The following is a 13,041-nucleotide window of genomic DNA, read 5'->3' as shown; positions in this document are numbered from 1 at the left end:
ACTGTAATCTTCAAAGTTGGATCATATTTATTAAAGCACAACTCCTATCAACAAGAAAAAATCCTATCCTTGTAGTGGGGCAGGACACGCTGCAAGGGATCCATGTTATTAGGTGAGATGTTTAACGTCTGCCTTGCTTCAGCACTGTCCCTCCAGCAATGTGATTGGTCCCCCAAAGCCTGCTCTCTAAGATGCTCCTAGCCACAGTAGCACTCCTGCCTCCTCCACATACAGTGCAGTGCTAGTAGTCCTGCATGTTGTATATTATGAGGGACCACTTACAACCTGGATCGCCAGAGGCAGAAGACGACAGCTCTGGAACTGGCGGGAGTGGGGGTTAAGTAAGCAACAGGCCAGGTTTCCCCCATTTACATTAAGGTACCAGTCAGAGGCCCTCTTTACAGTGGGGTCCCCGTCAGAGTCTTCCCTTTACATTAGGTTCCCTGTCAGAGTCCCCCCTAACATTAGAGTCCCACTTTTCATTGGGATCCCCATCAGAGTCCCCCCTAACATCAAAGTTCCAAATGTCATCAGGATCCCCATTAATGTCTCCCCTTACATTATGGTCCCTATCAGAGTTCTCCTTACATCAGAATCCCGATCAGAGTCCACCCCCCCCCTTACATCAGGGGCCCCCGCCAGAGTCTCCACTCCCCCCTTACATTGGGGGCCCCCGCCAGAGTCCCCTCCCCCTTACATTGGGGGCCCCCGCCAGAGTCCCCCCCCTTACATTGGGGGCCCCCGCCAGAGTCCCCCCCTTTACATTGGGGGCCCCCGCCAGAGTCCCAAATTTCATCAGAATACCCATCAATGTCTCCCCTTCCTTTAGGGTCCCTTTCAGAGTCCTCCCCTAGATCGGGGGCCCCTGGCGAGAGTCCTCCTCTAGATCGGGGGCCCCCTGCCGGAGTCCTCCCTTAGAACGGGGCTCCCCCACCGGAGTCCTCCCTTAGATCGGGGGCCCCCCGCCGGAGTCCTCCTCTAGATCAGGGCCCCCGGCGGAGTCCTCCCTTAGAATGGGGGTCCCACGGCGGAGTCCTCCATTAGAATGGGGGTCCCACGGCGGAGTCCTCCATTAGAACGGGGGTCCCACGGCGGAGTCCTCCATTAGAACGGGGGTCCCACGGCGGAGTCCTCCATTAGAACGGGGGTCCCACGGCGAAGTCCTCCATTAGAACGGGGGTCCCACGGCGGAGTCCTCCCTTAGTATGGGGGTCCGCCGCCGGAGCCCTCTTCTCCATCGGGGGTCCCCCGCCGGAGCCCTCCTCTTAATCGGGGTCCCCCGCCGGAGCCCTCCTCTCCATCGGGGGCCCCCCGCCAGAGCCCTCCTCTCCATTGGGGGCCCCCGCCAGAGCCCTCCCCTCCATCGGGGTCCCCCTGCCAGAGTCCTCCCTTCCATCAGGTTGAAGTAGACCATAGGCAGTCTCTGCTGAACTGAATCCTCAATCTGTCCACTTTGAGAATATGCCACTGACCCTAGCTGTGGGCCGGATCTGGCCCATGGGCCGGAGTTTGGGAACCCTGCCCCAGACAAATCAAACGTTTAACCCTTGCAGGATGGGGGCCCCATGGAAATTTTTGCAGACTGCAACCAATCCGGTTCCTCCAATGCGGTTATGTATGTTGCAGTCACACATGGTAAAACAAATGTTTTACCACCAGCTGCTGCGATGATGGCGTGTGTGTTTGAAAATGTATTTCTTTATCTTCTATAGACAGCGGTCCTTTTGGATCATGTTCTATTCACACAATGTTTTCTTATGCCAAAAATTTAAAAAAAAAAAAGAACATTTCTGATGTAAGACTGATCTATGTTACACATGGCGGTGGAAGAGACGCTTAAAGAGACGCCAGTCTGATGTGTCTAATAAACTCGTATGTCTTGTGAATTCCAGGTGTGATGATGACCAGCTTCCCAACGACAAGGAGAGGTTTGCAAGGTAAGCCGTGTCCGTTTACAACGTTGATGACTCGGCAATGCAGCTCGCCTGCAGGTAGAACTCATTTGTGTGACCTCCTGCCGGCACCTAATAGCTGAGTGTGGGTGAGTGTCTGCAGGAACCCTCCTGGTTCAATAATTGTCTTTTTAACTGAGTTTAGTTAATGCATTTCCTCGTCTAGCACTTTATCTAATGCGCTGCACATAAAACAGCTGCCGAGTACAAAGCATAACGCACGGCTGCCACATTCATTTAGAACACGGGAGGCAATTTTAAATGGAAACTACAGTCTGTTTTACATTTCCTAGTTATACATCTAAATATTAGCAGCTTCACCCTGCCCCGGCGTCTCTTTAAAACGTTATGAACGCCGAGGGGACAGAAAGATTGGCTGATCAGTTGACCACGGTTGCAGTGGTCGCATGATTGTGAGCTGGTCCCGCAGGCTACTAATCATAAAAACAGAAGAATGGCCAATGCTTTTTTGGCCATATTTATTTATTATTATTTATTTATCTCAGGCACTTCTATAGCGCTGTCAATTTACGCAGCACTGTACATACATATATATTGTACATTATTATTACTATACAGTATTTATAAAGCGCCAATGGTTCGCTCAGCGCTGTACATTACAAAGGGGGACAGAACATGTGACAGAACAATACCAATACAATGCAAAACATGAGGGGATTGAGGGGCCTGCTCTTACAAGCTTACAATCTAGGAGGGAGGGGATGGTGGCACAGGAGGAGATAGCTGTGGGGGATGGGGTGGTAGGAAGAGTGGAGGAGGTTGGCAAGTTAGCAGGGGGTGGGGTAGGCTTCCCTGAAGAGATGGGTTTTCAGGGTGCGCCTAAAGGAGAGGAGAGTAGGTGATAATCTGATAGGTTGGGGCAGGGAGTTCCAGAGGATGGGTGACACCCTGGAGAAGTCCTGGAGGCGGGCATGGGAGGAGGAGACCAGGGAACTAGAGAGAAGGAGGTCTTGTGAGGAGTGGAGTGTGTGTGTTGGGCGGTACTTGGATATTAGGTCAGTGATGTAGTTCGGGGCAGTATGGTGGACGGCTTTGTACGTCAGTGTTAGGATTTTGAATTTGATCCGTTGCGCAATCGGAAGCCAGTGGAGGGATTGGCAGAGGGGGGTGGCGGAGATGGAGCGGTTGGAAAGGTGAATGAGTCTGGCAGCCGTATTCAGGATCGACTGAAGCGGGGATAGCCAGCGGCGAGGCAGGCCAGTGAGGAGGGAGTTGCAGTAGTCGAGTCGTGATATGATGAGGGAGTGGATGAGCTGTTTAGTGGTTTCTGGGGTTAGGAACGTGCGGATTTTGGCGATGTTGCGGAGGTGGAGTCTGCATGAGTTTGTTAAAGATTGGACTTGGGGCTGGAAGGATAGGTTGGAGTCCAGAATGACACCAAGTACTCTGGCCTGCGGGGCGGGTTTGATGGTGGCGTTGTTGGATGTGATGGAGAAGTCAATGGGGGTGGTGACTGGGCTGGGGGGAAGACAAGAAACTCGCTTTTGGAGAGGTTCAGTTTAAGGAAGTGGAGCGACATCCAGTCTGATATGTCGCTCAGTAGGTGTGTGATTCGGGCGGAGACCGAGGGGGTGAGGTGGGGGGTTGAGAGATAGATTTGTGTGTCGTCGGCATAGAGGTGGTAGTTGAAGTCGTGAGAGTGTATAAGTTGGCCAAGGAAGGAGGTGTAGATGGAGAAGAGAAGGGGCCCGAGGACAGAGCCTTGAGGGACCCCAACAGAGAGGGGGAGTGGTTGCATGATTGTGAGCTGGTCCCGCAGGCTACTAATCATAAAAACAGAAGAATGGCCAATGCTTTTTTGGCCATATTTATTTATTATTATTTATTTCAGGTACTTATATAGCGCCGTCAATTTAGTCAGCGCTGTACATATATATTGTACATTCACATCAGTCCCTAACCTTCAAGGGGAGTACAATCTAAGATCCCTAACTTACATTCATACATACACATAGTAGGGCCAATTTAGACAGGATCCAATTAACCTACCAGTATGTCTTTGGAGTGTGGGAGGAAACTGCAGCACCCGGAGGAGACCCACGCAAGCACAAGGAGAACATGCAAACTCCAGGCAGGTGGTGCCGTGGTTGGGATTCGAACCAATGACCCATTTACTGCAAGGCAGACGTGCTAACCACTAAGCCACTGTGCCACCCAATAGCTATTCCAGACTCTGAGGGGATCCTGACAATAAAGTAGGGATACACCTAGATTCCTGACTGGCAGCTGGCTCAGCCTCTTAGCGTGCCGTTGAGAGCCTGAGCCAGCTGCTTCTGCCTACCTTTCCAGGCCGGTGCTCCAGTGAGCACTGGAAGGGCAGAGCACAGACCAATGTCTGATTGACAGCCACTGCTTTTTGCTCAGAGTGGACCTGAGAATTGAGCTAACAGTGGTCATGTGACTGCTCAGCTCTCAGGTTTAGAGGAGGCGGGGGACAGCTGCAGCATTGATCTGATGGTGGGTAAGTGTGTGTGTTTATTCTTTTCAGTCCCCACACTTCTCCTTTAACAGGGACCAAGTGCTGTCCTTGACAACTCAGTCTCAGTGTTGGAAGCATGCATTGAGCGCACTTGTAGCACAGAAAAGTCAGCTACCCAGCATGCATATTTGTGGCATGTGGGCAATAAAGCCCACCTTTTTGCCATGGCACATATCTGTTGTAAAAAGGTTAACGAGGACCTTCCAATAGCTTAAAGTGTTACTAAACCCAGGACCCTGCATTGACTATCTGGTCTCCCTGGACCCTGCATTGACTATCTGGTCTCCCTGGACCCTGCATTGACTATCTGGTCTCCCTGGACCCTGCATTGACTATCTGGTCTCCCTGGACCCTGCATTGACTATATCTGGTCTCCCTGGACCCTGCATTCACTATATCTGGTCTCCCCGGACCCTGCATTGACTATATCTGGTCTTCCTGGACCCTGCATTGACTATATCTGGTCTTCCTGGACCCTGCATTCACTATATCCGGTCTCCCTGGACCCTGCATTGACTATATCTGGTCTCCCTGGACCCTGCATTCACTATATTTGGTCTCCCCGGACCCTGCTTTGACTATATCTGGTCTCCCCGGACCCTGCATTGGCTATATCTGGTCTCCCCGGACCCTGCATTGGCTATATCTGGTCTCCCCGGACCCAGCATTGGCTATATCTGGTCTCCCCGGACCCAGCATTGGTTATATCTGGTCTCCCCGGACCCTACATTCACTGTATTCGGTCTCCCCGGACTCTGCATTCACTATATCCGGTCTTCCCCGGACCCTGCATTCACTATATCTGCTCTCCCCGGACCCTGCATTCACTATATCTGCTCTCCCCGGACCCTGCATTCACTATATCTGCTCTCCCCGGACCCTGCATTCACTATATCTGGTCTCCCCGGACCCTGCATTCACTATATCTGCTCTCCCTGGACCCCGCATTCACTATATCTGGTTTCCCACAGTACACAGAACATGGAAATGCAATTATTTTAGTAAATATAAACTGCTTAATACTCTTTCTCATCAGCAGTATATAGTAGTCTTGTGACTTCAGCAAAGCACTGGTTAAAGTTTGTAGGAGGAGTTTTCTTTTTGCTCTAGGAGGATGCAGAACCCCTGACTTCTGTCTGACCAGTGCTGATTGGCCCTATGCTGATCACATGCACTCTCCAAAGACAAAAAAAAAAAAAAACCTCTCTAGCAATACACACCAAACTGAGCATGTGCATGTGGCTACGGGTTCAGTCTGGCTTATCAGGAGATAAGACATGGACATTTGTACAAGAGGAGGAGCAGTGAAAACGGGATCAAACAATATTTTTACACAATACAGGATTAACCCCTTAGGTTCCACAGTGAGTATAACAAGCATGCTTTACTGCATATACAGACTGATTGTACTGTGGTGGGTTTAGTGACACTTTAAAGGAGAAGTCCAGCTTTCTGTCACTTCAAAATACTTGTTTGAACAAAGCGCTCTATCAGCTACACACAGTATTCAACTCCGTGTTCGTACTGGAACAAAATGGAGTCAGGCTGAACGATGGTCAGCCATTCATAGGCAGCTTTATATATTCTGAATGAATACAAGGCTTTCTCTATATTGGTGGAGAGGCAGGCGGCTGACGTCAAGATTTACATCTCAGCCAATCAGAGAAAGCATTGTGCTCATTCAGAAAATGCAAGGCTTCCTGTGAATGGATGAGCAGCGCTCAGCCGGACTCAATTTTGTTCTGGGAGCAAGATGGGAAGTCCCGATACCAATGCCGAAACGCAGCACTGTACATAGCTGATGCCACATACAGTTTATGCAGCAAATTGCTGGTATAAACAAACTATTTTAAAAGTCGCAGAAAACTGCAGTTCAGCTTCAAATGGTCTGTTTAGGCCAAGCTGGCCCAATTTTTTTACATCCTGGAATGGTTTGGCTGCTTTAATACACATTGGCTACAAACAGAAAGCAGCTGTGTGTTCCACCAGCAGTACGAGCAGCTTGCCTTGGTACCCTGGAAGATTTTGTATTAGCACATCTCTGCCATTCAGGAGAAGGCTTGTATTTTTATCAATGAATACAAGGCTTTCTGCAATTGGCCGAGATGAAGATTGTGACATCATCTGCCTGCCTCCTTTTTTTTTTTTTTTTTTTTTATGTGTGTGTGTATGTATGTGTATGTGTGTGTATGTATGTGTGTGTGTGTGTGTGTGTGTATGTATGTGTATATATATATATATATTCATAAAAAAAGTGTGGGATGTATTTTTTTTTTTAACTTACCTAGGTGGATGCAGCATCGCTCCAATGCTGCATCTGTCCCCCAGCGACTCTTAAGTACGGGAATTCTGCAATCACATGACTGTCATTCACTGAGTTCTCACTGCCACTGTGAGCAGAGAGCGATGACTGTCAGTCACCGCTCTCTGCTCTGAGAACTCGGTGATCACATGACTTCAGCGATCAAATGGCTTCAGCCTGCTGTCAGCTGAAAACGGGTCACAGGAGTGCAGAAAAAACTGCACTCCTGCGATCCACGGAAGAAATACAGCCAAAAAAGCTTCTCCTTTAAAGTAGTTCTAAGGTCTAATTATTATTTTTTTTCCTTTTTTTTTAAATTTTTTTTTTTTTATTAACATTTTATTAAGTTTTACATTTCATCTATTCCATCCATTAAAAATTCAGTATAACTTATTCAATTATTTTAACCCGACATACAAAAAATACAAACTGCTTCTCCCCCCCCCCCCCTCCCTATCCCAATCTGTATCTTCCCCTACCCCCCCCCCCCCCCCCCCTCCTTAAAAACTGTAGCTGCTGGCTCTTAAAATACAGCCACTTACCTGTCCCTCAGTCCAGCGGTGTCCTCACCACCGCTGGTTTCACCGGCCGTCTTCTCTCCTTGGCGCCGGCATCTTCAGCGTAGGCACCCGGCTGTGACAGCTTGCAGCTTCACAGCCGGGTGCCCACTGCACATGTGGGAGAAGCTCTGCACTTTGTGAATGGCCGCGTAGTCGGACCTGTCACGTGTCCCAGAAGACTACGGGGAGGGAGGGCAACTTCTGCTTCCGATCTCCTAGGCAATCGCAGCGGAAATGGGAGCGGGTACCTGTCAAATTTGGGTACCCGCTCCCCAAAAGTGCCAATCCTTAATGGGGAGCGGGGGAGAAAGGCTTAAAGCGGAACGTCCCTTTTGGGTGGAGCTCCGCGTTAAGGTAAAAAAAAAAAAAACCCACCTCGCTACATATCCTACTCACCCCCATCCCTAAACACTTACCTGCTCACCGATCCAGCGCTGTCCAAGCTCCAGCATCCTCCTCCCACTTCCCGGACTGAGACATGGAGCACAGTGGGAGCCATAGGCTCCTGCTGCTGTCAGTCAGACACCTGTGGGGAGGGAATAGGGGTGTGGCTTATTAGCAATGATTACAACTGTGGACGTTCACAGCCTGGCTTGGGAACATGTGGGCACAGGTTAACACCTCGCTTGCTAAAGGGACACCTGAAGAAATGAGAAGTGGACAGGGCTGCTGGGGGACCGCCAAAGGGGAGGTAAAGGACCGCTCTGTGCAATATTGTTGCAGAGACTGTGACTATAACATCTTTTTTTTTTTTTTGTTTAAATTTTAAAAAAAAATTATCTTTTTAAAAAGCAGCCTTAGAGGTCCAGTCCTGTGACTTTCCCGGATGTCCTCAGTCTGCCGTAGACAGGAGGAAGTCTTTCCTTTAGGCTCCTCCCCACCCAGTAACAGGGTGGATTTGATTTAAATCAAACTGATTTAAATCACGATTTAAATCACGATTTAAATCACTAGTCAGTAAGGCTTGATGTAAATCCTAGTTTTCTACATAAAGACTAATTCTTGCTGGTATAACTTTAATATACAAGTAGATGAAGATTTTTAGAATAACAACTTTTCATATTAGTTTTTTTTATCCCCAGTTTAATAGGTTAATCATTCATATTTAGACAACTTTTCTGTTGTACTTAGGAAGGAGAAAAATAATCATTACCTTAATAATAACAATTTAAATAGATTTATTCATCTGAAACAATAACATTCCAGCATATGTGATTTGCTGAAACATCCATGTTTGGTAACTAATTTGGCTAAACAAAATATATATATTTTAAGAAACGTAGACTGCCAGCCCCTTCCTCCTCACACTTAGTTTCACTTTCTTCTTGTGCAGATCTATTCCACTCCAAACAATCAGAAAAATATTGTTTCTATTCTATTCACTGAACTTCTTGAACCTTAGCACTGAAGGGGTTGATTCTGTATTCATAGGTTTGTAGAAGTTAGGATGAAGGTCTTTTTCTTAACTCTGTTCATGTTATAACATTTTTGCTGTGAAGAAGAGGCATGTGATCTCCGCTGAGTCAAATTCAATTTTGAGAACTGCAAAAGTAAACCGAGCATCTGTGATAATATCTTGTAGGCAGAGAAACTGCCCAATAATCTTACAAAAACCTCTGGAAGAGCATGACATTGTGAATGGATTCATGGAATTTATTTACCAAAAAAATGAAACATATACAGCCTTATTCTACATAATTAAAAAACTAATCTTTATTTCATGATGGAATAACCTTTGGATGGTAATATATTTTCCTCAAAAAGTATTTTATATAAAAAAATCTGATTTAAATCAAAAAAATCCGATTTAAATCAAAAAAATCCGATTTTTTTTTTTTTTTTTTTTTTTTTTTTTTTGATTTTTTTAAAAAAATCATTGATTTTTATCCACCCTGCCCAGTAATCAGATTATAATTTTGTAGCAAGTCACTATATGAGAAGCTGCTGTTGTAAAATGATTTATATCAGAGATTTGTGAACTCAGCAAAGAATTTCATAGTCGCCAGAATTTATATGATTATGGTATCTCTGAGCCAGCAGGAAATAGACATTATCCCTAAATGATGCCTGAACAATATTGGCGCTGTCTTTTTGGAGAGAAGAGTGGATGAAGGCATTGTCAGAGAGAATACTGCAAAAGATGATAAATATCTGGAATATTCCACATGCATGTCACTTAGTATGCACCTTCTTAACATGTTAAAGAATAGCATAGTATAATATAATACAGTATGATGCTTTGTACACATTAATGTAAATATTCACATCATTCAATTTTAGTTTTAGAAACCTTCTCTCTATAGTATGTAATGATTAACCGCTTCCGCGCCACCCTATAGCAGAAATACTGCTACAGGGCGGTATGGGTGTGTAAAAATCACATGTGTATGTGTGTGCAGGGTCAGACTGACCATTTGGAAACTTGGGCACTGCCCGAGGGCCCGGAGTCTGTAGGGGGCCCCATGAGATGCCCCTGGTACCTTTTTCATAGGCTTTTTTGAGTTTGGACAAGGACACGGGCCCCATGATCCCCTATTGCCCGGGGGCCCAGAGTTGTCAGCCTGCCCCTGTGTGTGTATACACACATGTATGTGTGTGATTTTGCCATTTCGGGTAGGGGGCGCACACCCTACCCGCGCCGCCATTCGTGGCCTCGGCTGTCAATCACCAGGTCAGGGCCGGTGATTCTCTGCCGGCACCTGGCGATATCCAAGTATTACAGACTGGGGAGACCTGTATGTGAACAATAGAGATCTCTCCCCTGTCAGCTCCTGCACACTGCTTTGTATGGCTGGTCATAGCACAGCCATACAAAGCAGTGTGCTTACAGTGTAAAGCACACACAGCCCACATAGTAAAATAGCACACAGTTAACCCCTTCCCACCCAGTGCCATTAGTACAGTGTCAGTGCTTTTTATTAGCACTGATCACTGTATTGGTGTCCGTGGGGATGTCAGTGACATCAAGTCAGTTCCCCCCAGTGTCAGAATGCCCGCTGCAGTCCCGCCATCAGTCGTTGGTCGCTGCCATTACTTTTTTTTTTTTTTTTTTTTTTAGCAAAGACATGGAGCAGAATACATTTTGGCCTAAATTTTTTTTTTTTTTTTTTTTACTAGATGTTTTATATCAAAAAGTCAAAAATATTGTTTTTGGGGTTTTCTTTTCTTTAATTCTCGGTCTTTTTTTGTTTATAGCACAAGAAACAATTGCACAGGCGATCAAATACCACCGAAAGAAAACTCTATTTGTGGGGAAAAAAAGGACGTAAATTTAATTTGGGTGCAGCTTTGCATGACCGCACAATTGTCAAAGTACCGTAGCGCTGTTTTGCAAAAAATGGCCTGGTCAGGAAGGGAGGTAAATCATCTGGAGGGCAAGTGATTAATAAACATGGAGCCAGACACATGTGTTCATAACATGCAGACTCCACCTCCTGCTTCATAGTGACCATACTTCACCACTTCCCTCTCTCAGTGCAAATCTGTGGGTCTGGTCTGACCTGAGGAAAAACTATAGATAAGGCCTAGTGGGCTTATCTCAATAGTCCCTAAAGGGATAGAATCGTAGATTTTAGGTACATTTTTTGTAATTTTTTGAAGATATTTTTTTTTTTTTTTTTTTTTTAAAGATAAGCAAGTTTTTTTCATATTTCTTTTTTGTAAATTGAGGGACACTGGAAGACTTTAACCTTTAATGTTATACTGCCAAATACAGAAGGATTAGACACTGGCAAACAAAAAAATTATTTACGCCAGCCCAGATAACCCCTCCTACTTCCATCATGCTTCAATTTTTTGATTGTGTCCTAGAAGAATGGATCTAATTTCCTAAGCTCTGCTGCTGTAAAAACAATCCTATTATAACTATTAGATTTTTTATTATTTTAATTTTTTGTGCAATCAAGATTCTTCTGGGGGTTTCCCCACCAATTGGCAGCTTTGTGGCTTGGCTGTACACATCCTAGCTTTTGGAGTTCAGTATTTGGACCCCGATGGAGCTGAACATTGTGGGGAATAGCCTGGAAATGACCCATCGTTGGAAGATGCACCTGTTTTAGCGGTTGCAGAATTCTGTTCTCACTGGTGGGTCCTGCTTTATACCTGATCCCCAACAAAAGAGACCTAAGGAGCCTACTTCTAAGTCCTCACCTTTTCTGACTGTCCAGAAACCTCCTTTTTGTCTCTTCTCTCTCTGTACATTGGTGTTGAAACCCTCCAAGCTAGGCTCAAGGTTTTGTTTTCCAAGTCTGCAAAAACCTCTCTAGCTCTACTTGCTGTAGATGTGGGCCCCCACTTTCCTGAGTGTTGGAGGTGTATTGTAACCTTTGCAGATGTTTGGACAGCTTGCAATTTGGATACCTGGGTGCAGGAGATGTTGGCCCAGGGCCACAAATTCAATGCTCATTGTGTGCTTGTCTCCTTGTTTCCTCATTTTCCACCTTTTGTGTCTCTGCATAGGTTAGCAGATCTTGTTTACAGTGCTCTTGGGTCTTCTGGATCAAGGTGTCATTGCCCCCAGGCTCTGTGGCAGAATAGTTTCAAGGCTTTTACTCCCACCTGTCCAATGTTCCTTACCCAAATGGGGGCATTTTCCTCATCTTGGATCTAAAAGCTCAGAATGTTTACATTTGAGTCCAAAAACTCAACTGGAATCCACCAAATCTGCCTCCCACAAGGAACGCTTCCTGGCTTCTATGGACATTAAAGATGCTTACTTGCATAACCATTGGAAAATGCTTCAACAATTTCTACACATTGCTGTAGGCCCACTATACTACCTGTTCATTGCCTTGACCCTTTGTCTGTCCTCTGCACCTTGGTGTTCACCAAGGTGCTAGCAGTGTTGGCCCTTTTGCTTTCTTGTGCCATTTTTATTGTGGGATTCTTACATGACTTCCAATTAAAGGAACAGTTGGCAAGGGCTCTATTGAGCAATGTTATCTCTAACTGTCCAAGTGTTAGTGGCTCCTGAACCTTAAAAAATTGTTGAAGTCAAATCATCACTTGGAAATATCCGTGTCTGGTCCTGGACACGTCTTGAACTAGAGTCTTCCTTCTTCCAGAGAAATTTTAGATTCAGTCTCAAGTTCGAACTCTTCAGTCCAGAAACATTCAGACTCTCCACTTCTGTATGCAAGTCTTTAGACTCGTCTCCTTTTTCTTTTTTTTGGTATATAGTCTTTACTTATATATTAGACATGCATACAAAACCAAGATGACCGGAGGCACATAAAGCTCCATATCATCAAAAAAATTATTCAACAAAGATATACCGTCTTAGATCACCACAAAGTAGATAAAAAAAAAAGGAAAGGGGGGGGAAGGTGGAATACATAACAAAGAGAGTCCAAAGGACAGGCCCATTGGCCAATGTTGTAGCACAGCGAGAGCAAGCATCCCTGTAATGTCAAAGCCATCAGTAGATGTATGGACCCCTATAAACAGGACCTGCAAAATCTTCCCCTGGTCTCCGTCCCAAAAAAAATGAATGGGATGATGATTAAACAATACAATACAAATATGTAAACCACAAAAAACAAGAGTTCCCTGTAAAGGACACTTACCATAACCACAACCGAATTCACTTGCACCAGTACAGCTAGCTTGGCAAGAAAAAATAGAAAGTATAGTAGCGATTCAGTAGGTGGCCTCTGCAAGCTCTTTGTAGGTAGTCTAATAGAAGGGTCTGTTGATGGCCTCCTTTTAAGGCAATCCCCTTTGCCCCAA

At 45.7% G+C, this 13,041-nt stretch overlaps 1 protein-coding gene across 3 annotated transcripts in view; it reads left to right on the top strand.

The window, feature by feature from the left end:
* Nucleotides 1–13,041, top strand: part of ARNT (aryl hydrocarbon receptor nuclear translocator) — a 125,676-nt gene that overhangs the window by 31,865 nt on the left and 80,770 nt on the right. For all 3 annotated transcript variants that reach the window (XM_089678969.1, XM_089678968.1, XM_089678967.1), the window contains one exon: nt 1,893–1,937. Coding sequence is in view for 2 of the 3 variants with exons in the window: in XM_089678968.1 (XP_089535094.1) it covers nt 1,893–1,937 (45 nt within the window). In the remaining variant the exon portion in view is untranslated. The remainder of the gene's footprint in view (nt 1–1,892; nt 1,938–13,041) is intronic.

The sequence above is a fragment of the Staurois parvus genome, unplaced genomic scaffold, assembly GCF_062004578.1.
Source record: "Staurois parvus isolate SC_StPar_1 unplaced genomic scaffold, SC_StPar_1.0 ptg000213l, whole genome shotgun sequence".
NCBI lineage: Eukaryota > Metazoa > Chordata > Amphibia > Anura > Ranidae > Staurois > Staurois parvus.
This window is presented reverse-complemented; position numbering and strand designations above follow the sequence as displayed.